This window comes from Falco peregrinus, chromosome 15, assembly GCF_023634155.1.
Source record: "Falco peregrinus isolate bFalPer1 chromosome 15, bFalPer1.pri, whole genome shotgun sequence".
In the NCBI taxonomy this organism is placed as follows: Eukaryota; Metazoa; Chordata; class Aves; order Falconiformes; family Falconidae; genus Falco; species Falco peregrinus.
This window is the reverse complement of record NC_073735.1, coordinates 1,642,657-1,668,566: the sequence shown is the minus strand read 5'-3', so window position 1 is coordinate 1,668,566 and position 25,910 is coordinate 1,642,657. Positions and strand designations below refer to the sequence as shown.

The following is a 25,910-nucleotide window of genomic DNA, read 5'->3' as shown; positions in this document are numbered from 1 at the left end:
CTGTGGCTGGCTGGGGTGGGCTGGCCCTTCCTGGGGCAGCACCCAGGGGCCAAGCGGGTTGCATGCAGCCCTGCAGACGCCGCTGGCTCTGGTCTCAGCACTACCTTACTGGGTTGCCAGAGCAGATCTGCAAGCAGCGAGAGCGTAGGTAGGTATGTCTGTGTGTGCATGTCCATGCACACGTTGCACAGCCAGGCAGAGCCGGGTGGTGCTGGGCTGCCCTGCCAGCACAGCTTCCTCCAGGCTCTTTTCCCTGTGGGGCTGCTGTTGTCCCGCTCCTTGCACTGTGCTCGGTGGCAGCAGCTGAGCACGGGGAGGGTTTCACTGTGGAGCAGGATTTATCCTTGCAGGCTCCTGTTGCGCAGCTGGGGATGCAGAGCCACTGATTGTGTCCAGAGGAACCCCCGCACCTTGCAGCACAGCTGGTATGCAGATATATGCAGGAAACCCCCCGCCCCGTCCCCATACTGTGCGTGTCCCTGTGTTTGGGGGTACAGGTCTTTGTCCTTGCTGTTGCACTTGCTGGTTCCTGTGCCGTGTCCCCGAAGCGGGGGCCCTCCACGCTCCACGCTGGCGCGGGGCAGGACGGGACAGGACGGCGTTGCAGGAAGTTACAGCTGCAAAACAGCCACCTCCGGAGAGGAGAGAGGAGCGTCTTCCTGGGGCGAGGATGGAAGGACAGGGCTAAGCACCAGCAGGCTCTCCTTGGTGGGCTCAGCGCCTGCAGCACGAGCACGGGGAGCCGTGGGCTCAGCCTCCCTGGCCAGGATCCCCGCTGGAGGTAAACGTGTCGCTTTCGACACGGCCATCGCTCTCTTCTTGCTCAGCGTCAGCCTCGCTTGCCGTGGGCTCCGTGGCCTCGATCCCTCCGGACACTGATGCAGGGAGGTGGGAGCCTGCGGTAACCAGAGAGCCAGGGCGTGCGGGCCAGGCGTGCACCAGGGGTCCCTGAAGGGGACGTGGCAAGTGCGCAGCACAGGGCCCTCTGCTCGGCATGCCCTGGGTGGCAGAGGGTGCCAGGAAAGGGCTGGGAGCTGGGCATAGGGCACATCAGGGTTTGCTTGCTGCAGAAGTCTCCAGGCCAGGACACCCAGGTTCAAGGTCAGCTCCGCCGTCGCCACCCCCGTGCCTCAGTTTCTCCATCTGGATAACATGAGGGACTGCAAAAAGCCTGGGCTGCGGGAAGGGAGAGCGAGCAGTCGCCCTGCTCGTCCTCTCCTGGAGGAAGCCAAACGCAGAGGTTGCATGCTGGGGTTCGGTTCCACCCTCCCCGCGCCATGCCTCAGTTTCTCAGGCTGTTGGGGCTGTGAGCATTCCCGAAGGATCGTCCTGCTGATCTGGGGCAGGAGCCTGAGTCAGGGCCGGCGCAGCCGGTTCTGCGGGGCTGTACGGGCAGGCAGGGCTGGGCAGAGCTCGGCTGTGCCGTGGCCCTGGGCAGCAGCGCTGCCACCCTGTCCTGCTCCCCTCGTCCATTCCGGAGATGGGCGCTTTGCCTGGCGAACCTCCCCCTGGGGCAGGCGGGACCTGGTGCAGCCCTGAGGAACCAGCAGAGCTCTGGCAGCCCCCTGCCAGCTTGTGCCCTGGCTACTGCTGGCCACAGCCTCACTGGCGGCTTTAGGCAAGGGGAGGCTGTGCTCAGCATCTCTGCGTGCCACAGCCACCTTGTCCGGGCAGACCTGGTGAGAGGGCTCAGCCAGTGCCACCGGGCAGTCCCGGCAGTGCCGGACTGGGGGAAGCCACCACTCACGTGGAGCTGGGATCATCTTTACCCAGTTCCTTTCCTAAGCCCCTTCCTGCCGTCTCCTCTCTCCCAACCCCAGCTCCTAGTTTTACAGGATTTCATGGCACTTTGGGGAGGGCAGTTGGTTTGTTCTAATATAAAGCCCTAAAATATCAAGCCCTCAAGCCTGGGAGAAAGCACCTGCTCTGTCCCCGGTACTTTTGTTCTCTTGGCTGTGATAGTTGTTACAGCTGAGTCTAGGCTAGTGACTTCTGGCTGCTGACAGGGAGGAGAGCGTCCCCTGCCCCTTGTGCCCCCAGTGAATGAGGTGGCTGGTCCCAGCTGAGGCCCTGGGGGGTGGAGGTGGGTCTTGGGGGGGGGGGGGGGGGGGGCAGGGGGCAGGCAGGCTTGGCTGGGAGGGCAAGTACCTCCTCAGGACCCTGCATTGCTGCCCTCCTGGCTGCAAGCCAGCCAAGGTGATGCCCAGGTAGGTCTGTGAAGCGTGCTGGATGGGGAGTCTGGGGTGGGGAAAATGCTTCTGCCAGCTCAGCTCTGCTCCAGCCACCCTGCTGGCCAGCCCCCCACTCCTGCCCACGGCCAGTGGGTTTGTGGGATCAGATGTGGGAGTGGGTCCTTCCTGATGCAGGCATCCCTGGGCTGGGGGGGTAGGTACGGCCTTAGGCTGCAAAGCTGGGCTGGGGCAGGACACCGGCAGGTCCGGGCACCCAGCCTGCCTCATGGGCTGCCTCCTCTCTTTCAGGCAGAGGATGCTCCGTGCCACGCAATGCCAGAGCTGCCTGCCCTGGGGCAGCTGGGCACAGCTGCGTCGATCCCTGCCGGGGAGCAGGGGAACCCGGGGTGTGTATCTGTGTGCTGCTTCGGTGCCAGGTGAGCTGGGCTCTGTGCCTGTGGGACTGTGACCCTGCATCTGCCCTGCCCGCAGGGAAACCCTGTCCCTGGCGGACATCCCTCCCTAGCTGCACAGTGGAGCCTGTGCACTCTGTGGGTCACCCCAGCAAGATGCGAAGCTGTTGAGCTGTGTGCTGTGAGCTCTGCTGGGCTGGAAGGGGCCATCCCTGACTGTCTGTGTTCTTCTCCACCCCAGATGTTGCAGGCAGCTACTTCCTCAGGAAGATCCTTTGCGCAAGCAGCATCTCCCATCCCAGGTACAGTGCCACGCAGCTGGGGCCTGGCCCATTCCACCCTGTGGCCGTTTGCCATGGGACCTGGGTGGCTGAGCTGGCTGCCGTGGGACCACTGGGGCTCTGCAGGCAGACGCTGCTTTGCCTCCACCTAGAAAACAACCCAGACCCGACTCCCTGCCTGCTCTGAATTCAGCCCAGCTTCTCCGCCTCGCCATGGGGCTGCTGGGGATGCACAGCACGTGGCTTGCTGACCTGCCTTCAGCTCCCAGCCGTGCCCTTGCCCCAGCCCTGTGCTCTGCCTTGGGGTGGGGGAAGGCAGGGGTGAGCTGACTCTGCTCAGCACTTCCCATGGCACGCACTGGAGACCTGCCTACCCTGCCCCAGGCAGGGCTTGGAGCTGCCAGCCCCTGCCTTCCTTGTGAAACTCTTCCTCCTCTTGCAGGGGCTGCGCTCGCTTCCAGGGAGGGTCCCAGGAGCATTCTGTCCAGCCCAGCTCCCCTCGCCGTGGCCTGAACCAGCTGAAGAACGTGGCCTCTTCTGGTGAGCTTGCAGCCCTGCACTGAAGGGGATGGAGGGTCCTACAGAGCGGGCTGGGGGCAGCTGCTGTCCCGGGCGGTGTGGGGTTAGCAAGAACTGGGTTCTGTCCTCTTCTCAGCAGCTGCCTCACCGCAGTGGCTTGGGGCCGGCAACTTCCCCAGTCCCCTGCCAGTGAGATAGCCTTGCTTCATCAAGCAACTTCCTCTTCCCAGATGCCATCAAGAAACACCAGAAGAGCCTGTCTGCATGGTTCAGCCACCAGCCCAATGAAGAGAGGCAGTTTGGCCCTTCCTTCTCGATGGACGCAGTCCATGTGGACCCAGTGATCCGGGAGAGCTCCCTGGAGGAGATCCTGAAGCCCTCACCTGACTTAACCATCCAGAACCAGCTCCAGCAGCCCTGCAGCCAGGTTATCAGCCTCCAGAACCTTTTCGATGTGGATGCCTGCGGGCGACAGGTGAAGAATGTGGTGCTGTATGGTACCGTGGGCACGGGGAAGAGCACCCTCATCAAGAAGATGGTGGTGGACTGGTGCCATGGTCGCCTGCCTCGCTTTGAGCTGGTCATCCCGTTCTCCTGCGAGGACTTGTCCCAGAGTCATGCCCCCATCTCCCTGCGGCGCCTCATAACCAAGAAGTACCAGCACCTCCGGGACGTGGTGCCGATGCTGGGCGCTTCCAACCTCAAGGTGCTTTTCATCCTCAATGGCCTGGAGCGCCTCAACTTGGACTTCCGACTGGCTGGCACGGAGCTGTGCTGTGACCCCAATGAGCCTGTGCCTCCCTCCGCCATCGTGGTCAATCTGCTGCGAAAATACCTCCTGCCAGAGGTCAGTGTCTCCCTCCAGCTCCTTCATGCTGGAGGAAGGCTGGGGTGAGCCCTAGGGCATGGCAGGCATGGCCGTTGTGCTGATTGCTCGTAGTCCAGCCTGGCTGTGAGCGAGCAGGCAGCCTCCGTTCCTGGAGGGACTCGCCAAGGTGGCCTTGTGTTGCTGTTGCTGGTTTTTCTCTGTGGGATCTTGAGGGAGGCCTGGGAAGGCAAAGGCGGCAGTCTGCTGGGCTGTGGCCTTCCAGACTCGGTACATGTCTAGCAGGGGATGGGGAAAGTCCTGTCCCCTCTGCCTGGGCCAGATTTGAACCAGCACCCTTTAGGCAGCAGCTTCTCGCACCCCAGCCCCCGGGTGGTGTGACCCTTGCGCACCTGTACGTGGGTTATGCACTTGGGACCCTGCTGAGCTTAGATCAAAGCTGTGGACAGAGCATCTCCAAACTCACCCAGCCCTCTGCTTCCAGGCCAGCATCATCGTCACCACGCGCCCATCAGCTGTGCGCCGGATTCCTGGCAAGTATGTGGGCCGCTACGCTGAGATCTGTGGCTTCTCTGACACCAACCTGCAGAAGCTGTACTTCCAGATGCGTCTCAGCCAGCCTGGCTGTAGTGGAGGGGACAGTGTGGTTAGCGGCTCAGGCGAGCAGGAAAACTTGGTGGAGATGTTGTCGAGGAACTTGGAGCGCCACAACCAAATAGCTGCTGCCTGCTTCTTGCCCTCTTACTGCTGGCTGGTGTGCACCACACTGCACTTTCTCTACTTCACCAGGACGGTACCTCCCAGCCAGACCCTGACGGGCATCTACACCAGCTTCCTGAGGCTCAACTTCAGTGGGGAGGTGTTGGACAGCACTGACCCCACCAACATCTCCATGATGAAGTATGTGGCCAAGATGATGGGCAAGCTGGCCTACAAAGGGGTGATGTCCCGCAAGACCTGCTTCTCAGAGGACGACCTGCAGCAGTGCTTTGAAGTGGAGATGAAGACTGAAAGTGAACTCAACCTCCTGGAGGTTTTCCGCAGCGATGTCTTCCGCTTCTTCCTCACTCCATGTGTGCAGCCGGGCAAAGAGCACACCTTTGTCTTCACCATCCCTGCCATGCAGGAGTACCTGGCAGCCCTGTATGTGGTGCTGGGTGAGAAGAAGACCCTGGCGCAGAGGGTGGGGAAGGAGCTGTCAGACATCATTGGGAAGGTGAGCGAAGATGTCGCTGTCGTTCTGAGTATCATCTCCAAGGTGCTGCCCTTGCGCTTCCTACCAGTGCTCTTCAACCTGCTCAAAATTTTCCCTCGCTACTTCTCCCGGCTGAGCGGTAAGGATCGGGATGCTATTGCCCACACCATGGCAGAGGAGCTGTTCAAAGAGGAGGACTACTACAATGACGATGTTTTGGACCAGATCAATTCCAGCATCCTGGGCGTGGAGGGCCCCATGCGCCACCCTGATGAAGCCCCTGATGATGAGGTCTTTGAGCTTTTCCCCATTTTCATGGGTGGAATACTGTCCCGCCGTAACCGCGCCATCCTTGAGCAGCTGGGCTGCTCCATCAAGAACCTGGCAGCCTTTGAGATCGCCAAGGCCATGAAGAAGACAGTCATCAGGAACAGCCGCAAGGGCCTGCCCCCCTCCGAGCTGATGGACTACCTCTTCTTCCTGCACGAGTTTCAGAACGAGCGCTTCACAGCTGAGGCCGTCCGCTCCCTCCGGACTGTCAACCTCTCATCCGTCAAGATGACCCCTCTCAAGTGCTCTATCCTGGCATCTGTCATGGGCACCACGTGCCATGAGGTGGAGGAGCTGAACCTGACCTCCTGCAACCTTGACACGAGCAGCCTGAGGACCCTGTTCCCAGTCCTGCTGCGATGCAAAGCTCTCCAGTGAGTACCACCTTCTTCTGCCCTCGAGCAGTGCTCGAAAAATGGGCTCTCCCTCACCTCTGCCCATCGCGGGGCTACACTGGGAGCCCCAGCACGGCTAAGGTAGGGGAGGAGACGCAGCCCTTGTTCATCCTCAGTGCAGACCTAGGGGACTACAGCTTCCAACGTGCAACGCTCCCTGAGCAGCCTCCTCGGGCATCGCGCTGCGGTTTGCGGTCCCCCCGCCCCTGCCCGCAGGACTCCGGGCGGCTCTCAGCACCGGGCTCTGCATCACCCGCTGCTCCGAGCTGGGGGATACGCAGCCCAAGGGTGGGAGCGGGGGCTGCGCGAGCGGGTGGGCTCGGTTCCAGGCCGGCGGTGGCTGCAGCCTCCCGGCCGCCCAGCGGGTGGCGAGCCGTGCTCGGCAGAGATGGACTCGGCTGTGCAGCGGGGCTGTGCGGCACTTCCTTCCTCCAGATGCTCAGGAGGTCCTGGTGGGGTCCTCATCCCTCCTCAGACCTTCACTCAGCCCCCTGTGGACCCTGCACGCCTTCCCCTCCCTTGCTGCTGCTGGCGCTGGCTCTGCTGGCGGATGCTACCCAAGCTCCGGGGCGGTTTCGGTGTGCTCCCTTTTGGGGACGGAGCCTTGTGTGGCCTTCTCTGGGGAGACGGGGGGGGGGGTGGTGGTGATGGGGAGGGCCAAGAGAACAAGGTTGCCAGCCCTACGGGTAACAGCCGTTTCGGTCCTGCCACCCCACTGTCTTGCTCTGCCTCAGTCTGCAGCTCAACAGCCTGGGCTCTGATGCCTGCAAGGAGATCCGTGACCTGCTCCTGCATGACAAGTGTGTGGTGAGCAACCTGCGGTGAGTACTGCCTCTGTCCTTGCATGAAACCGTCTCTGCTGCCCACCACGTGCCCTGGCCCTGGGCCCCCTGCCCAGCCTTGGCATTGCCTTGAGCTCCTCTGTCCGCAGGCTGGCAAATAACCCCTTGGGGGAGCAGGGGGCACAATACCTGGCTGAGGCGCTGGCAGGCAACCGCTCGCTGACCCATTTGTCCCTGCTGCACACTGCCCTGGGGGACCAGGGTGCCGAGGTCATTGCTCAGCACCTGGCTGAGAACCAGCATCTCCAGGAACTCAACCTGGGCTACAACTCCCTGACAGACACATCTGCCCTGCACGTGGTAGAGGTGGCCAAAAAGCACGCGACGCTGGACAAAGTGCAGTGAGTTCACTCTGCCCCAGCTTTTCCCTCTTGCAGGTGATGCCTCCAGCCCAGCGTCCCTCCCTGTGGCAGGGAGCAGGGAGCTCCTCTGCCTCGCCGTCCTGCCCCCTGGCCCTCACGGTGTCTCCCGTTCCTTTTCTCCCAACCCACAGTCTGTACTTCAACGACATCAGTGAGGATGGCAAGCGGGCGCTTCACAGCCTGCGCATGGACCGGGATGGCGTCAGGGCACTGGTCTTCCTTACAGCAGGCACCGACGTCTCTGACTACTGGCCCAATATCCTGAACGTGGTGCAGAGGAACCTGCCGTTCTGGGACCGTGAGCGGGTTCGGCAGCACCTTGCCCTCATCCTGCAGGACCTGGAGAGCAGTCGGAGACAGACTGCCAACCCCTGGAGGAAAGCCAAGTTCCTGCGGGTCGAGAGCGAGGTCAAGAAGATGCTGGGGCAACTGCAGCACGGGACCCTCTAGCCTGCTGCCCATCCGCCCAGCCAGGGAGGGAGCAGTGCTGCTGGCGGGGAAGCACCGGAGCGTGCCCCAGCAGCGCATCTCCTGCGTCCTTATCCACGTGGAGATGCCTAGTGGTCGGGTGCTACCAAGGCTGCCAAAGGTGCTGGGTATGTGGGGCTCAGCCATCGTCTGCGGGCAAGGCTGAAGTGTGGGAGAACTGTACGGAGACCAGGCCAGGAGCAAATGGGACTTGTTCTTCTGGGCTTGTAGAGACCCAGATCCTGCACCCTGGCCACAGCTGGCCCAGCCACGAGCCCCAGCAGTGGCAGAGGGGCAGGACTCAGGGTTGTTTGTGAAACCTTTGGTAGCATTAAAGTGCACCGCTTTGTTTCCACTGAAGCACACTAGTGCTGTGACTCAGTCTCCTCTCCGGGCCCTTCCTGGGGGAGGAATGTGGAGCTGCTGGTGCAGCCATCCCTCCAGCAGCTGGAGTGGGGGGCCCTGGCCCTTCCCCATCTCATGGGACTAGGATGGGGCAGCCCACTTCTGCTCCAGCCCATGCCAAAACAGCTGGTCTTCCCTACTGTGGGCTGCCCTTGGGAGCAGCTGGAAGCTGGGCCACCAGGATCTCTTCCCAAGCTGGGTGTCCCAGGCTGCTGGTCCCTGCTCCCAGCTCTGCTGGGTGAGGGCTGGCAGTGCCCTGGGGTTGGGAGAGCAGGGGAGACGTCGGGGCTGTTTAACCATTAAACCTGGGGCGTCTTGGAAGAGGCGGGGACACTGGCTTCCCTGCCACTTCACCCTGTACCTTGCTCCCTCTTGCATTCCCTGCAGCCATGAAGCAAACAAAAGGTATGTGCCAGGGCAGCGGGGCTTCGTCCTGCAGAGACCCTTCCCCAAATGCACGTCTCCAGGCCCTGCTTCTGCGTGGAGCAAGGCAACGTCAGAGCCCAGGCAGGCCACAGAAAGGAGCTGGAGGCGTCCAGGAAAATGCAGATGGAAATTGTGGGGGCACTTGGTGGGAATCTCCTCTCCTTGGGTTTGGGCGTCCTTGTGCTGGAAGAGGTGGGGAGGGGTTTTATGGGAAGGTGCGCAGGGGAAGGTCTCTGGCTCCATCTCCTGGCTCCAGCCAGCTCTCTGGGGCCCTGGTGACCCTTCCCATCCCTCACTCAAAAGCCCTGTAAACCCCCAGGACTACCCACCATCTGCATAATGCTGCCTGGCCCTGCTTTGCCCCTGGTGTTGCAGGACCCTGCTGGGCTGGGCAGCAGGTGCCCATTGGACCCAAGCAGATGTCCTGCTGCTTTGAAACCCAAGAGGACACTGGTGATGGGGTCAAGAGCCAAGCTGTGCCTGGACGCAGGCTGTAGCTGGGGGACAGAGGGGCTGGGGGGGCTGCGCGGACTCGGCAAGCATCTCCGCTGGCATGGCATGCTCAGCCTGCAAATGGACAAGCCCCTAGTGCATGAGCGCAGGGTGTCTGCTCCTGGCCCGCCACCTCCTGCACTGACCTCTCCTCTCCCTCTGCAGGGCTCGAGGGTGACAAGAAGTCTATCATGTAAGTGCTGAGCCCCCCTTCCCTGGCTGGGGGCTTCCCGGGGCTCATGGCCCCACAGCTGGGATGTACTGGGGCACATCCTCAGCTGAGGTGGTGTGGGTCACAGCTGCCAGTCCCTGCTGCCTGCCCCAGGAAGGTCTTTCCTGAGCTGTTGGCTCGGGTGGGATGTGGGGCACAGTCCGAGAGGGAAATCTCCTCCTGGCTTTCCCCAGGGAAGAGGAGGCACAGGAGCTGTGGTCCCCGCTGGCCCTTTCTGGGGGGAACGGGGCTCCCCATGGCGAGGCTGGGGAGGGTGGTGGGAAGGCCATGGTGCTGTGCTGACATCGCCTCTTCTGCCCTTTATCGTTTCAGAAAATTTGAATTTAATCCCAAAGACGGGATCGACAACCCTGCCCTGACGCTGACCGAGGACACGGGTAAATACCCTTATCTCCCCGGGGTGTCCCTGTGTCTGCATGGCGTTCTGGCAGCTGGGCATTGCTGGGGTCCTGAGCACTCGCACACTGGGGAGCTGGACACATAAGGCAGCAGGGATGGAGAGACCCCAGCCCAGGATGGAGTTAAAGAACTCGTGCTAGGGTCCCTGCAGGGCCCTGCTCACAGGCTGTGCCCCCACGCAGATGGTGAGGGCAAGGGGGAGCCCCGCTTCTACCTCCTGAGCAAGGGCAGCACGGAGACCTTCGGCTTCTGCCTCAACGAGGAGCTGGGCTGCCGGGGCCATGTCATCCGACAGGTCGAGGTCGGGGGTCTGGCCCAGCGCAGGGGGCTGCAGGATGGGGACCGGCTCCTCCAGGTCAACGGCCACTTCGTGGATCACATGGAACACCACAGGGTAAGCTGGGAGTATCCCAGGGATGCCCGGGTCCTCCCTGGCCAAGGGCACAGAGGGTGCAGGACCTCGCTGCTCCCTGAGGCCCTGATCCCACACGCTGTGGTTGGAGGGGGTGCCCTGCCCAGGGTTCACAGCCTGGGTCTCTCCAGGTGGTGCAGAAGATCAAATCCAGCGGGAATCAAGTCCTACTAGCTGTGCTGGATGGAGACTCCTATGAAGCAGCCAAAGCCCTGGGCAGGGACCTGTCCCAGATGCTGCCAGCTGACATCCGCCCGCGCCTCTGCCACATCACACGGGACAAAAGTGGTTTTGGCTTCAGTGTGTCGGGTCCAGAAGGTAAAGTGGGCAGGGGGATGCCAGCACCATGAGCCTCCCCAGCGCAGCATCCCGCTCGCCCGGACTGCCTCCTCTCCTCCCTGCAGGCACGAAGGGCACCTTCCAGCTGGCAGTGCAGCAGGATGGGCCAGCAGAGAGGGCAGGGGTGCCACCAGGCTCCTGGCTCCTGGAGCTGAACGGGGCCAGTGTGAGGAGCTACTCGCATGCACAGCTCACCAGAAAGGTGCGTGCTGCAAGTGTGGGTGGGTGGGGGACTGGGGCCAGCAACGTGGCCGAGCACCCCGTGTCTCCCATCCAGCTGAAGCAGAGCGGCACCAAGGTGACGCTGCTGGTGGCGTCCAGTGCTGTGGAGGAGTTTTACCGCCTGCGGGGCTTGCGGGTCACAGCTGCTTTGGCAGACACCTCCTGGCTCCCCTTCAAGGTCCGAGAGCTGCACATGGTGAAGGGTCCGGCGGGCTACGGGTTCCTGCTCAAGGAGGATGACTGCAGCTCAGGGGCCACAGGTGAGGGGGGCTGCGGGGAGCGGTCCGTACCTGAGCAAGGCATGGCTGAGGGTTGGGAATAGCTGCACACCCTGTGCCCGCAGCAGGACCCTGTCCCCACACGCACACGGGGGTCGGCAGTGCCTCTGGCTGGATGCCTCTGTGAGCATCTGCCTGCCCTCTCTTTGCCCCGCTATGGCAGGCCAGTTCCTGTGGGATGTGGATGCAGGGCTGCCGGCTGAGCAGGCAGGGATGAAGGAAGGGGACCGACTCCTGGCTGTGAATGGTGAGAGCATCGAGGGGCTGGACCACCAGCAGACAGTGCTCAGGATCCGTGCCCATGACGACCAGGTGACACTGCTGGTCATCGACCCTGCTGGTGATGAGTTCTACCACTCGGTAGGTTTGGGGGACCCAGCGTGGTCCTGCCCTGGTTGGGGAGCCCTGGAGTGCTGTGAGGATGATGGATGATGGAATGGGTGTCTTGCTCCCAAGCCTGCACAGTGAGGCCCTCCCCAGGGGACCTGGCTTGCTGTGGAGCACCAGGAGCTGTGCAGCCATCCCTTTTCTGCTCTTCCAGATTGGGCTGTCCCCTCTGCTGTCCTTTGAGGACACTGACCCTGCCTCAGGCTCCCGCACGCCCTCCCTGCCCTCTCCCCGTGGCTCTCCTGGACTCTGTCACATTGAGGTGGGACCAAAGGGACCTGGCTCCTGGCTGGTGGCTGCTGCCAACAGTATAGGGATCACACAGGTAACCCCTCCTGCCAGGCCCCATGGCAATGCTGCTCACCACCCAGCGCTGCTCTGAGCCCTAGCACCCTCCTGCCCTGCCTGTCCTCATATTTCCCTGGCACCTGTGACACTGGCAGGAGGGGTCAGTGTGGTCCCCTGGCCACAGGGGTCGGTCAGAAAGACCCCTCCAACCTGCCCGTGGGGCAAGGGTGGAGCGTGGTGGGGTGGGTAGATGCGTGCTGCCCACAACGCCCCTGCTGTGTCCCCACAGAGTCCGCGCCGGGAGGAGCAGAGGAGGCTGCACCAGGCGTTCTAGCAGCCCAGGACCACCTGCCTCCGGGCAGGCTTGCCCCCCAGCGCCTCAATCCAGGCCACATCCAGCCCGTTGGTGTCCCCTGCCCAGCTCCCCGGCCAGCACAGGGCTGCTCAGCACCGCCGTGGCACGCACAGCTGCTGCGCCTCCATGCCCGCGATGGGGTTTGCAGCATCACACCTCCCAGACTCATCTCCACCGGCCAAGGCTGGCTCCAAGCTTTTATTAACTGTCGTGGCGGCTTCTTGCAACCTGAAGAGAGACCTGTGTCTTTGCCTGCCCAGCTGCCCCCAGGGGTATCTGTCTGGGGACATGGTACCGAAGCTCTTGCCCAGCTCCAGACTCTGGGAGCTCCCAGGAGAGCCAAGGCACTGCCCTCCACACCATGACCCAGCGGACTGGGAACCCTGAGGCCTGGCTCAGCCCAGGGCTGGCCTTTGGGCCACTGTGTGAAGGGGACAGGGAGCAGTGGTGGCTGATGGGGCTCTGGAGGAACTTCCCACCTCTCAGCCTGTTGGCACACGTCTCCCCCCGCATGGACATCTTTCTCGTGCTCCTCCTCTCATCCTCCCTGTGGAACCTGGGGACGATGAATGTCTGCCACCCATCACAGCACTGTTCCTGCGGCACCCACTTGGGGTGTAATTAAAGGACAAATCCACACCGCTATTCCCGTGGGTAACGTTATGGAGAGGACTGTGACACAGCAGGGCATCCCAGGGGCAGACAGGACCCGCCTTCTCTTACCCAGCGCGGGTAGCTGGGGCGCTGGGAAGTGGATGTGGGAAGCTCTCCAGGTGTGCTGACAGGGAGGTAGGGGCTGAGAGCCTGGCCTGTCCTGGGAGCCCCAGGGCACTGTATCTCCAGGGGGCTGAGACCGAACTCCTTCAGGAGCTCCTTGTACTCTATGGCAACGGCTGTTCCTACTTCTTCCCAGTGCTGGCTGGCCTCTGCCATCTTGGCCAGCACAAGGTCCAGGCTACCTTGGTGGGAAAGAGGATAGTGAGGAGGGGGGACCTTGCTGCTGGGGGAGCCAGCCACAGCCACATCACCACTCACATGGAGGATCTCATACTCCATGTCCACGGCATCCAGCCTGCCCTGCAGCTGGCAATGGTCCTGTCCCTCTGCGCTAATGCCTAGGTGGCATCTCCTGGGTCTGCTGGCTCTCCCGGAGCCTGGCGGCTGTCAGGACAGAGGTAGGGGACACCAAGCACATGGGCACAGGAGCCTGACGCTGCATGACCAATGCATGGGGGGCTGCAGGCAGTGGCTGGCACAGGCCCTGCCTAGTCACCCTCATCCCCAGGGTGGCAGAGGACTTGGGGACGAGTGGGATCACCGCATCCCCTCTGCAGGCAGCACCTCCCAAGACTGGGGGTGCACTGCGAACAGGGTCAGACTTTGCCTTCAGCTGCTGCCGTACTGACAGCACAGAGTGAATGGCTCCTACCTCCCCTCGCTCCCCCAAGTACACTTTGCTGTCTTGGGGAGAACCCTGTGCCCACCCGCTGGCAAGGGGCAGACGTGCCACACCAAGCTGCTCCTGCAGGCTCTTCACCTTCGCCTCCAAGCGCTGGCTGTGGGCTGCTACCTGCTTCTGCAGCTCCTGGTACTGCCAAGTCATTTCTGGGAGCCAGGGAAGGGGGAAGGGGACAAACGTCATGACTACAGGAGGGACAAGCAGGCGGTCCCTGTGCTCCGATCCCAGCACCTGTGACCAGGAGCCTGATCTGGCTCCCCTCACGGGGTGAAGCATCAGAAGCAGCCATGCGCGTACCTGCCTGGCAGGGCTGTGACAATGCCGGTGGTGGGGGCAGAAGGGAGCCCTGGAGGGAAAGTTTTACCTCTCTGTTGCGTGTGGGAGAGTGAAAATGAGCGCGGAGTTTTGCATGTGGCAAAGACCACAAACCTCTGCTAAAATGAGCCCCTTCTTGAGCACTAACAGAAATGGCGAGGCAACGACTTCTGCAGGCGGGGAAGTCTCTGCCTCTGTGATCTCCTCTGCCTGTGCCAAGTACAGGCACCTGGGGTGCAAGGAGCCCGTGCCCAGAGCCTTCGCACGCTGGCAGCACGGGAGGAGGCAGGACTGGCCTGGGGGGGTGCTGGGGCTGACAGGTGGGGTAAGTGCGCTGGCTTCCCCCAGCAGCACCAAGACGTGGGGTCCCTGCATCTGTCCCACCGCCCCTTCCCACCTCTGCCCTCACCTTCATGAACGTCTCGCTTGTCTTCCCATGCCTGCTCCAGGTCCACATCGTTCTCAGCCTGCCAGGTCATGGTCCCCCAGGGAGCTGTGAGCCAGAGGTGCCCAGGACTGCTGCGGGGACAGCGTGCTTCCAGACAGGTGACCCACACCATGACCCTGGCCTGAGCACAGGCAGACAAAGGGCACCATCCAAACCATTCTGGGTGCCTACTCCCTGCCCAGTACCTCCTCGGTACCTTCGCCCCGCAGTGTTTCTCTGCTCCCAAAGCCAGGGCGATGTGGCCATCTCCTCAGCCCACGCCTGGCCCCAAGTCCTGCTTGAACCAGGGTGAATCGCAGAGCACGAAACCTCCCCTTCGCTTCAGCCCAGCACGGTGCTGGGGAAGCATTTCCCGGGGGGGGGGCCACCACAGCATCCCTGTTCCCTCCCACCTTTCATCATTGCTCCTCTCTTTCTCTGCTCTCCCTGCAGCAGCTGCTGCCCCACACACCAGGGACCTTTAGGACAGCACAGGCAGCCCCTGTGGCCGGAGCCCATGTGCAAGGGAGGCCGTGTGTCATCTTCTGGTGTGACTTGCCACGGGGAAGGGCTGGCCCCTAGGAAGTACAAGCAGGGCAGCAGGCATCCCTTACCCCAGCCCCTGGCTCCTCCTGACCTTATCCAGGTGCTCTTCTGGCCTGTCAACCTCCGGTGCTGCTTTCCTGTACCAGCTTGGCTTTCTGCAGCCAGAGGGAAGAAGGAAGGGGCAGAGTCAGGAGCAGCTCTGTAAAGGGGCTTGGCCCAGGGACACCCAGGGCTGTCAAATGGCCCAGGGGAAGCTTGCCTTGGCATGTTTGCCCCAGGAAAACTTGGCTGGGACACACCTCCAGCTCCAACACCAGCACCAGGGCAGTATTTGTGCAGACATCTGTCAGACAGAGAGTCGAGGTGCAGCCGGTTTTACTTGAAGCGGCTGCCCTGGAGAGATGCATGCTCATTTGGGACTGAGGGCTGGGATTTTGCAGTGAAGGTGGGGCAGTAGTCATGGTGCATAGAGGCTTGGCGACCTCGTCCAAAACCCCACTCCAAATACTTTTCCAGTCTGGCACATGCTTGCACTTCCAGAGGCATGTACGAATGGCTGGGGCCTGGCAGAGAAGCTCTCTTTGGCCTCCCCCAGGATCCTGCCAGGCTGGAGGGTGCAGTGGGGTGCAGGGTCCTTGGGGCAGGGCCCTGGACCCCCCCTACCTCCTGTATCTCATCAGGCACAACTGTGCTGCTGCCCTGGCACAGGGCGAGCAGGGCTGGGGGAGATGCAAGAGCCACAGCCAGGCTGTGCCATGTGGCCCCAGCACAATCCTTTGCCCCAGTGCTCCCAGCTCCCACTTCTGGCAGCCCCAACAATGCCTGCCCTTGCTGGGGCCGGGAAGCTGCCGCTGCTTCACTCCTTTTCTCTGTTTCCCTTTGCTTTTCAGAGGTATCCTCCTGCAAAGTGATACCAGTGCTCCTTCTCAGCAAGTGGTGATCACACACGGCTTTGTGGGGAGAAAAAAGGGGAGGCAGGGGGCTCTTCCCGGCACGTGGAGGAATAAGGTCTCTCCTTCCCCGGGAAGCGAGACCCAGACACATGGAGCTGCCGTGCCTCCACCAGGGTAGCTGTCCTGCCAGCACCTGTCCTGGCTGCTAGCACGGACCTCGGTCCCTCAGGATGCAGCAGCTGCCTTCGAGCTAACCCCTGCTGTTGCAGCAACTCTGCAACGAAGGCAGGTTGTTATCTGGCCCAAAACCCGCCTCCGCCTTGCAGCGGCTGAGCACCTCTGGGGACTGTAGCTGGATTTGGATCGTCTTTATAAAATGAGAGAAGGAAGGGAGAGGATGTCCAACTGCTGCTTCTGCTCAGGACGCAATTAACCCCAAACACCTGGGAATGAGCAGGAGATTCCCGAGTGCACTGCAGTTCTGCAGCAGGACCTTGTGCAGCAGGGGCAGCAGGAGCAGGGAGCTGGTGCGTGGGGAGGCTGCAGGGCTAGCCGCTGCCAGGGCAACCCAGGGACGCCCAGCACACACGGTCCTGCTGGAGGAGCTGGCAGGGTGGCAGGCTGCGAGGGGAGAGCCAGGGGAACCAGACCTGGGCCACGGGTGACAGTGGGGGCTGTTGCCCTGTGTAGGTGTGCAGGCACAGCAGCTGGCGTGCACCTCATGCATACATACGCGTGTGCATCTGAAACCACTGCCCAGCCACCCAGAGCTGAGCAATCAGAGGGGCACCAGTGTGTGTGTGTGGGCTGACAGGCAGCGTGGGGCACGCAGAAGGGAAGGGGATCACCCACTTATGCCCAGCCTTGGGTGGCATGACCAGGAGGGGATGTAGACACTGCTCTCACTCCCAGCCACGAGACACACACACGGGTGGCCAGAGGCACCCAGGCACCCAGACGCACTCTCAGCTGCCAGACGCCAGGCTGGAGGGAAGCGATTTCAAAACAATCAGCATGACTTGGCTTTCTGGCACAGTGGTGTGAGCAACCGTAGTGCTGAGCATGGCCCCGGCAGGGGCCCAAGGGACAGAAGCAAACGGGAACCCTGCAGAGGGATGCTGAACTCCTCTTTCCCGTGGGGAGGGAACAGTCCCAAGCGAAAGCAACCTTTGCTTGAAGTCTCACACGTAAATACAGCTGTAACTTAGAGTGAATCATGCCCAGAGAAGCAGATAGTTAGGAATGCAATTGCTCAAGCATGTTCCCTGATCTCTTTGGATTGGGGCCATGGTGATTTTTATATTTGGCTCCACAAAGCTGGTGTAACCCTCCCCAGCCCTCTCCCCAGGTATTTGTGGTATCCCGGAGCTGGCCAGGGCACCCTCCGGTGGTCAATCTGGCTTGACTATTAGCCAGAATCCATTAGCATCTAATGGGAAAAGCCTCAGGAACACGGCCTCAATAAATGTTGACATATTTGAGGTCAATATAATCCTTAGGAAAATTTGCCCAGGTAATTAAAGCCAGACAAGGAGTTGCCTGTCCCAGAAATATTTACCAAGCTTTACCAAAGGCAGTAAAATCAAGACAGAGAGTTTTATAACCAATCTATGCAGGGCTCCCTTGCTGTATCCAGTGCTGCATGCTGCTTCCCGCTGTCCTGCTCATCTGACACCTCAGCAAGCCATGTGCTATGCAGGAACTCATCTCAAACCACCAACCGACAGACAGCCCTGGTCCTGGGCAGAGACTCGTGGAAGAAAGCGGCACTGGAGCCAGGGTGGTGAGGGCTGCAGCGCTTTGCTGTGATACAAGCAGGCTGATGTGCGACATGTGCGTGCTGCCAGGGCAGGGATGGGAGGAGAGGAATGGCACGTACAGCCTCCATGTAGGCAGCACCACAGCCTGAGCACAGAGCCCTCCGGCCATGCCCTGGCTAACAGGGGCTGAGAAGAAGCAGCAACAGCATGGCACGTCCCTCCTGTGGCAGGTAGTGTACCAGAGCAGCGGTGTTGCACAGCTGGCACCCCTGGGGTCCCAGCTCCAGTGCGAGAGTGGGTGCATGAGTGCCGCAGGGAAGCAAAAGGGTGAGCTCTGTCGTGGGGTTCACCTCCAGTCTGGACCCCAGCTCCCCAGAGGCTGGGGCTGTGCTGTCCAACCTCCAGGCCTGAGCCTAGAGTCAGGCTGGCCAAGCTGCTGTATTTTCTGGGGGGTTTTTTTGTCTTCTTTCCTCCTTGAAGCCTGTGTTGTGAGACTGACGCTGTGCTGTACCAGCCACGGCTGTTTGCTCACAAGGGAAGTGCTCTTCTGCCTGGGAAAGGAGCTGAAAAGAGGATCTGTAAGAAACAGGACTGAACTTAATTTCCAGCCCATGGGAATTTTGAAAGTTTGGTGTTGTGAACTCTGCTGACGCACTCCCTCATCTCCTTTTCTCTCCCTGTTGTTCTGTCCACCCTCCACTGGCCTAGTCCACGTGTGCTTCCACTCAGGGGAGCTGCTGGGGCTGGGCTGCCGGTAACGGGCAGTGGCCTTCACCCGGGGAGGCCGCCCCAAAGCCATGGAGGAGGCCACCCCAAAGCCAAGGGCTGGTGCCTTCCAACCGCTCCCAGCTCTGCCCCTGGCCGGTTCCGCGCCCCGCGGCCGGCCGTGCCCCCCAGCAGGCCCCGGGCTGGCTCCCGCCCTCCCGGGCCGAGCGAAGCCGCCTCAGGACGTTTTGCCCGCCCGGCGCCCGGGGCCGCGCCCCCGTGTTGCGGCTGGACGCGGGGCCGTTGGCGGAAAAGGGAAGCCGGCTGCTGGAAAGGGGAAGCGACGCTGTTTTGCAACCTCCGAAACGGGCGAGGCGGCCCCCGGGAAGGCAGCCGCGGGCTCGGCTCTGTCCCGCCGGCGGTGTGGCCCTCGCCCGTTCCCATGGCGACCGCGCCCCGCCCGCCCGCACCAAACATGGCCGCCGCGCCGCCCTCGCCGCGCAACGCGCCTGCCTCACAGCAGCGGGGCGGGGCCTGGCGGGCGGGCCCGTCGCTCGGCCCTCTCCCCCCGCGGGGCGCTGGCGCCCGCCAATCGGCGCCGGCTCCTCCCCGGCGGAGGGGGAAGTCCCTGGCGCGCGGGGGGGGGCTGCCCACCAATCGGCGAGCGGCGTGGCCGGGGCGGAGGGTGGAGCCGCGCTGGAGCCGGGCGCCCCCGCCGCTGCCGCCGCCACCGCCCGCGGCTCCCGCTGTCGCCGCCTGCCCGGCCCGGCCCGGCTCGGCCCGCGGGAGCGCCCCCACGCCCGGTTGCCCTGCAGGGCCGCGGCCCGGTGCCGGACGGGGGCGACGGGCCGGGCGCGGGTGTGGGTGCGCTGACGGCCGCCCCCCCGCCCCCGCGCCGCCCTCATGTCGGCGCCGCTGAAGAAGGGCCCCGGCGGGCTGATCGGGCTCATGAAGGACGCCTTCCAGCCGCACCACCACCACCTCGGCCCGCACCAGCCCGGCGCCGTGGACAAGAAGATGGTGGAGAAGTGCTGGAAGCTCATGGACAAGGTGGGCCCGGCGGGGGCGTCGGGCCGCCCCGGGCGGCAGGGAGGGCTGTGGGGCGGGGACGGGCCCCGTGGGGTGAGGTGGGGCCGGGGGTCCCGGGCTGAAGCGCTTCGGGGGGGGTTAGGGCAGTGAGGGATCGGGCTGTGCGGGGCTGAGGTAGGGCTGGACCCAACGGTGTGGGGCGGTGGGGGAGCTCTGGGGGCAGAGGGAGCCCGTGGGGGGCGGGGGCAGAGCCTGGGTTTTGGGGGGCTGGCTGCGGGAGGGAGCGGTATGGCTCGGGGTGTGGCTGGGGGGAAACGTTTTTTGGGGGGGTGAGAGCTGTGTGGGTGCAGGATGGCGTGTGAGGCTCTGGGGGGGGTGGTGAAGAGGTGGGGTGGGCTGCAAAGGTGGGGAGAAGGGCAGCTCTGCAGGGGATGAGCTGTGTGTAGGGCTGGGGGGGAGCCGGCTGGAGAAGGATGGGGAAAATTTGGGACGGAGGATGCAGACCTGCTGAAGAGGCGCTGGGATTTGTACCGTCGTATCCTTGCAGACTCTGGGGTGGATACTGGTGGTGCTGGGTGGGGGGAGAGGCTGGGTACGGCTGGGGCCTGGTGGGGGGCTGCAGGTGCATCTTGGTGGTGTCGGCACTAGGTCTGACCTGCGAGTAACTGCGTGAGGGAGCAACCTAGGATTTGCTCCACTGAGGGTGAGCCTCGGCCTGCGATAGAGCCTGGCATGCGGGTGCTGGGTGGTGAGGCTGAGCATCTGCTTTGTGGCAGTTGACATTATTCTTTTGTGAATGAACAGGGACACGCTACCAAGCACAGCACAAAGCTTCTCCCTTAAAACTGGGAGCCTGGTAAAAAACATGGAAGTCTGGATAAAACCCTCTGCAGTAAATGCACCTGGTTACGTGAAGACAGGGAGTATGAAATGTGGTGTTAAACAACAGAAGCCTGTGGTGCGGGAACGGGAAAGGCATCTCCCAGTCCCAGCGTAAGGGCATTGCACTCGGGGGTCATTAAGACTCTCCCCTCCTCCACCTTGTAAAATGCCAGGAAATGGCTATTGCTGGGGGCAGGACACCAGACCTTTTGGCCTGATGGTGTGATGCCGTATGGCAATTCATTTACTAGCCTGGCTAGGTGTGTTGGTAAATCCATTGTTTTCTGAAAACTTGGTGAGTTGTTGGCGAATGCTAGTGTTATTTATAGAATGACCCAGTAAGTGAGCATAGGTATCCAGAAGTGGGCATAAAATAAAAATGTTCTAACATTTTTCCTGGGATTTTGATTGATTCTCTGATGTTATTACTGTTCATCCCTGAGAACTGAGGCTAGGCTTGACATGTTGGAGTCAAAAATGTGCATCGTATTTTATAATGTTGGTTCAGGGTCCTAAAAGTAGTGCAGAGTAAGAGCATCACCGAAGTTGCCTGCAGTCCTTGGGGAGTGTCACCTTGCCACCTTTTTTCCCCCTCTGGGAGCAGAGCAAACAGGGCCGATGGGCATACCTCATCCAATTGCCCTGCAGGCTTATGCATTTCAACTTTCCTTTCTCTTTTCGCTGCATTGTTTATCCATGCAGTGCCTGAATCTCCTGCAGTAAATGCTAAAGCAGGCAGAGTAGATGACTTTTTTTAAAGACATATTAAATTATGTTCATGCCAAGAAATCACTTTGTGTTGGCTGGCTCAACAAAAGACATGGTTTATAGTTGCGCCTTGCTGTGCTTGTGATGAGCTTTGATCACCTTCTACAGAGAGAGACTGGGATAAAGAAAAAAGTCTTTTGAGAAGTGCCAGTGGCTTTCTTGCAAACACTGAGGGCAAGCGTGAGTGCTAATGTGGGAAAGGTAGCTGGAGCATGGAAATGTGATCCTCCTGGAAATAAGTTTCTCGCAGATACAACTTGTAAGAATGCACATCTTGGTTCTTGTGCATGTGATACAGGTGTGAATGTCAACCTGTGTTTGGCCTCATAACCTGGTCTCTTCAGAGGAGAAGGCTGGCCTGAAAAAAAGCTTTGATTACCTTGGCATTTTGAATTGCAGTGAGATTGTTTTGGTGGGGCAATACTTCCACAGCTTGGCTAGGTACCCTCTCCACCATATCATCACTGACGGAAAAGCCAGGGCTACTGTGGTATTTGTCACAGGTTAAAGTAACTTGTCTTAGATGTAGACTGACTTCATGGTTTTGCTTGTAGGCAGGGGCATGCGAAAGCTCTTAGGTGTAGGCTTAATTTTTAAAGTCTTAAAGAGTTAGTTGTTCAGTCTGATTTGTACAGGAGGAAGGATTTGGCTGTGAAAAGCCTTTCCAATTTCGGTTAGGCTTCAGTTGTACTTAACGCACACTTAGGAGAACATATCTGAATTAAAAATCTTTTTAGCAGTGGTAGCAAATTGCCGGGCAAACACAGTGCTGGTGAAACTAGTGTAGAGAAGGGCTAAATGAGTGGAAGGTGTTGAAAATGTATCAGTTTGCTGGTCCAAGTAAATGAAATTACAGGTGCAAATAAAAATACTTGTGTGCATGTTTAATAGATTATCTGATTCAGAAATGTGTGCTGTATCTGTGTGCGTACAGTGCCTTCACAACCTGATTTATTAGTCTGTGTAATTAGTTGGTGTTGTCAAAGCATTCGTGCATCTCTGTTTTCGGATGTGACTGATGAATTTTGAATGCAAGTTGATTCTTGTGCAGATATTTCCCCAATAATGTTCTCCACAAGCTGCCTGACGTATTCCTGTCTTTCACCTTGTTTCACTTGAAGTTCTAATTTTTGTCAGTACTAACTGTTCCTCCCACAGTTGCATGTGGTCACATGTAGCATGGACATAGAACAGCCTTTTTCATCACTGTGCAGCAGGATATTCACCTTCAGCTGAATTAGATTATGTTTACGCGTTTATCTATGGAATAGAGGTTAAATATGTCTTTGGAAGCCAAACATGTTACCGGATGTCTTGTGAGCCTGCAAGCCTGCAGTGATGAATAGCACAGAAAGCAAAACAGCAATTTCCTTGCAGTGGCTTGAACCTAGTGAAGTGCATGGATTGGTTCAAGTGGAGGAACTGCTGTTAATTTATCATGCTTGCTTATCTTATCGCTGTCTTTAGCAAATGAAGCAGCGCTTGGTGTAAGAAAACATACAATGTGTTGGCTGTTGAAAACAACTTGTATTTTTTACAGAAAAGGATGAGATTATGAATTGGTTCTTGCAGATGTGGTCTGGGCAGTAGATAATGCAGACCACTTGAGTTCATTGCTGTGGATGGTATTTGAAGAATAGGTGGTGCAGTGGTGGGCTGCTTGGGATGAGATATAAGGGATGTAGCAGAAGAATGTTACGGTACATGTAGTAAGATAGGGAGGAGGAAGACAAGCTTTGAGATAAAGCTTCTCTGAACAGTGTGCTGATGCCATTCAGTTCCTAAAACTGATACAGAGAAATGCCATTGTAGGTCACCTTCATTGTTGGTAGAAGAGAGGCTAAATACAAATTGAGCAGGAGATAAGAGAAGTTTGAGTAGGTTTTCTTTTGCTGTTAGCTTAAAATGAAAGGAGATGTGATTTCACTAAATAAGTTAGCTGTTTAGCTCTTAAAGGAAGAAAAGAACTATGGCTCTTCAAACTGTACTGAAGGGGTCTGAGCTGGAAGGGGAAATCTGTTACCTGGCACAGTAGCACCTGGGGGCTTGTCAGGCCTGGAACTGTGTGGCACTGTCCCCTGTCTGAGGCAAGTAGGTAGGTAGTGTCTGTGCTGGGGACTTTCTTCCAGAATAAGAAATGGGGTGCCGTATCAATGGCTGCAGCAAACAGGCTGGCACGAGCTTTTCCGTGGGTAGAGCTGGAGGTGAGCAAAACGGGGAAAGTAATGAGCCGAGAGGGTGGGATGGGTGGAAGGGAAGCTGAGAGGGGGGGTGGGGGTTGGGGTGTGTTGGAGGACACAGTAGCTGATGAGTCTGCCTTGAGGGGCCACAGTTTTCATAGAATCGTAGAATGGTTTGGGTTGGAAGGGACCTTTAATGATCATCCAGTCCCAATGCACCTGCCATGGGCAGGGACACCTTCCAGTAGACCAGGTTGCTCCATGACCGGTCCAGCCTGGCCTTGAACACTTTCAGGGATTGGGTACCCACAGCAGCGCTGGGCAGCATGTTCCAGTGCCTCACGGTAAAGAATTTCTTCCTAATATCAAATCAAAATCTACCCTCTTTCGCTTGAAAGCCATTCCCCCTTGTCCTATCGCTAGATGCCCCTGTAAGAAGCCCCTCTCCAGCTTTCCTGGGGTCCCCTTTGGGTACTGGAAGGTGCTATAAGGTCTCCTCAGAACCTTCTCTTCTCCAGGCTGAACAATCCCCACTCTTTCAGCCTCTGACCGTCTTCGTGGCCCTCCTCTGGACTCATTCCAACAGATTTTATAGGTTTGTGTCCTCTATTCAGAAGCACCCTCTGCCCTTCCTAAGAAATACTGTGTATTGTTAAATGAGTGCATTTGCTAAGGTATCTTGTTTTTACTGAATTATTCTTCCTTAATTCTACTAATCCAACCAAGTTCCCTGACTGCAGTATTAAAAAAAGCTCACGGTTCTTGCTGTGTTTCTCAGGTTATCTAAACGCTGTGCCTGTGACTGTACTCCGCGTGTAGTGTCACTGCCTTTCTACGCTAGTTACCCAGTTCCTTTATTTGTGCCAGGCTAGTGAAGCGGTGCTGAAGAGAAATACTTTTAAATCCAGAGATCAGTTAAGCAAGCTGTGGCATCTTGAGGTAAAAGACAGTTCCAGACCTAGAAAATCTGTATGAGATTTTTTTTTCTCGAATTAGTAGATAACAGATTCTTTCTTCAAAACTGTGGGGGGGAGCAATGATAGGGGGGACACACAACTTTTTGATGATTTTTTCCTCTTGAGTTTGGGAAATGAAAATCAGTGAAGTCAGTTTTAGAGTTCTTCACAGGCCAGTCTCTTAGAATCTTCAGGCTAAGCTTGAAATGCTTTATTGGTGTTTCTAAAAACCCAAAAATGTCTCCGTAAAAGGCTTGCTTCTGCGAGAACAAAGCATAAGCCAGGCAGCTTGGGTGAGTTTGGATGGTAGTTTAAAAACCTGGGTTGCTTGTGTTTGTTGCTATCCACCTAATCAGAAATATTTGCTGCTTTTTGCTCAATTTCGTTCCACATTGCTTGTCCCTGTGGAAGGCAGCGTAGCTCGCTGAGGGGCGGCTGTTCCCAGGGCTGGGAACATTCCTTTTGACGTTGTCACAACGCTGCAAGTGCACACGTAGAGAAGCAAAACGCAACTGGTTTTGTTGCTGCTGTGTTATAAAACAGCCAAGTTTGCTCCAGAGGCAGCAGTTCCTAGTTGTGTAGCTTTGTTTAAATGCTTATCTTCGCTCATTTTGGTCTGCTTGGTAAACAAGTTCATTTGATAATAAAATCACAGCAGTTTTGGTCTTTCTGTTAACGGTTTGAGGTATCTTTTCAAGTCACTTACTGGGATACATTTTATAGAGACGGTGGGAATGAGTGTTTTGCAGTACTTGCTTCTGCTGTGGGGAAATTTTCCTAATAATGAAGTTTAAGTACTGTAACACAGTGGGTTTGCTTCTTCTAGAGCTGGATGTTTTCAAGGGGTAACAGCCAAACTCTTTTCTGTTACTGATGACTAAAAGAAATGTATACTCTGACTTCTGTGCTTCCTTAACGTGGCTTCCTCATAAGAGCTGACCGTGTTTTTATTAAGGCTTTAAACCTGCTGTGTAAGAAACAATTTGTTGAAGGAAAGATTTTGCTATCCATAGCACAGCTCAGCTGTGTCTGAAGAGCATATTTAGAACCTATTCATGCTGCATAGTGAAACTAGTTTTATTCAGGGGATGAATGTGTTGACTCTATTTGTTGATATGGTTCATTGTACAATGTTCACAGGCTCCAAGGAAGCAGCAGTTGAGGCATCAGAATCAATTGGATAAGTCCATTGCCTGACCATCCATCCTTAGCTAGACCTTCTAATCCTTGGCAGCCTCTTCAAAACGGAGGGAAATTTTTGGTAGTGTTTTTCCCACATATTCTTGCAGAGGCTTTTTTAGGCATGTAATTCTTTTAATGGCAGTCAGATTTTTCTGTTTGAGTTTTGATACACTGGGTGGCTTTCCCTTCACTGAAATTGAGCCTTAGTCAGCTCTTATTAGAGGCAGTACTGTAAGTCACATATAATTGAAGGTGTCACTTAACTCCACAAGGTTGCTTTTTGCTTATACCCTGCATGCAAAAATTAGATGCTAAAACACTGTTTCCGAACAAATTACTTTGTTTATCATCAGCATTTCAGTGTTTAAGGGAAGTAGGTATTTAAGTATGCATCGTAGGGAACTAGTCAATTCCTCTTGAAGGTTTCACAAGATTTTGTGGCAGTGATGTACTGCAAAAGGATGTTAGATTGGTCTTTTACCTTTTCCTGTTCACTTCCAGTAAGTTTTGCGTTCTGCAGCGCTACACTGCTTGACACCTATAATAATACCCTTATACCTGGCAGTGTCATTAGTTTAGATGTCATTTATGTACTTGATATTAAACAGTCGGATAACATTCATTGTAGTGGAGAACTTCAGGAAACACTGTATCTGCTTTTTGTACCAGCCTTCCTCTCAAGTTTGATGGTAATCGCTGAAGATAGAAGCCCTTAGCCAGCAAGACAGCAGTAAGACTATACCAGCTGCTGGGTCTTAGGTTGTAAACTTC

General features: G+C 58.2%; 4 protein-coding genes and 1 long non-coding RNA gene across 9 annotated transcripts in view; 3 read left to right on the top strand and 2 right to left on the bottom strand.

The window, feature by feature from the left end:
* The first annotated feature begins 100 nt into the window (after positions 1-100).
* Positions 101-8,162, top strand: NLRX1 (NLR family member X1). 2 transcript variants are annotated; one of them, XM_027794737.2, is made up of 10 exons: positions 101-148; positions 336-425; positions 2,481-2,608; positions 2,826-2,886; positions 3,308-3,405; positions 3,615-4,231; positions 4,695-6,109; positions 6,865-6,951; positions 7,062-7,313; positions 7,466-8,162. In XM_027794737.2, the coding sequence occupies exons 3-10, from the start codon at positions 2,488-2,490 to the stop codon at positions 7,782-7,784; spliced, it is 2,970 nt and encodes a 989-aa protein (XP_027650538.1). In that variant the 5' UTR covers positions 101-148; positions 336-425; positions 2,481-2,487; the 3' UTR covers positions 7,785-8,162. The 2 variants fall into 2 exon arrangements, with proteins under 2 accessions (XP_027650538.1, XP_005243104.2); XM_005243047.3 differs by lacking the exons at positions 101-148; positions 336-425 and adding an exon at positions 583-781.
* On the top strand, positions 7,797-12,682 carry NHERF4 (NHERF family PDZ scaffold protein 4). Of its 4 annotated transcripts, XM_027794739.2 has the most exons (11): positions 7,808-7,930; positions 8,595-8,778; positions 9,291-9,318; positions 9,670-9,734; positions 9,939-10,150; positions 10,300-10,486; positions 10,573-10,709; positions 10,785-10,989; positions 11,171-11,367; positions 11,549-11,719; positions 11,972-12,682. In XM_027794739.2, exons 2-11 carry the CDS (start codon positions 8,661-8,663, stop codon positions 12,014-12,016), a joined length of 1,365 nt encoding a protein of 454 aa, XP_027650540.1. In that variant the 5' UTR covers positions 7,808-7,930; positions 8,595-8,660; the 3' UTR covers positions 12,017-12,682. The 4 variants fall into 4 exon arrangements, with proteins under 4 accessions (XP_027650541.1, XP_027650540.1, XP_055675494.1 ...); XM_027794740.2 differs by lacking the exon at positions 8,595-8,778 and having other exon boundaries at positions 7,797-7,930; XM_055819519.1 differs by lacking the exon at positions 7,808-7,930 and having other exon boundaries at positions 8,311-9,734; positions 10,908-10,989.
* Positions 12,683-12,697: 15 nt separating this feature from the next.
* LOC101918884 (coiled-coil domain-containing protein 153) lies at positions 12,698-14,572 on the bottom strand. The gene is given in 5 exon segments (XM_055819520.1): positions 12,698-12,996; positions 13,069-13,125; positions 13,128-13,163; positions 13,166-13,198; positions 13,550-14,572. Coding segments are annotated over 5 exon segments (648 nt in total). The 5' UTR covers positions 13,773-14,572.
* Positions 14,573-17,219: 2,647 nt separating this feature from the next.
* LOC129785740 (uncharacterized) lies at positions 17,220-18,669 on the bottom strand. Its single transcript, XR_008749934.1, has 2 exons — positions 18,501-18,669; positions 17,220-18,000 (listed from the first exon to the last, which is right to left on the bottom strand). It is a non-coding gene; the product is annotated as an uncharacterized LOC129785740 (long non-coding RNA).
* Positions 18,670-18,802: 133 nt separating this feature from the next.
* The window catches only part of CBL (Cbl proto-oncogene), a 45,313-nt gene continuing 38,205 nt past the window's right edge, over positions 18,803-25,910 (top strand). Inside the window, exon 1 of the mRNA XM_055819515.1 lies at positions 18,803-19,192. Coding sequence (XP_055675490.1) covers positions 19,046-19,192 — 147 coding nt within the window. The 5' untranslated portion in view covers positions 18,803-19,045. The remainder of the gene's footprint in view (positions 19,193-25,910) is intronic.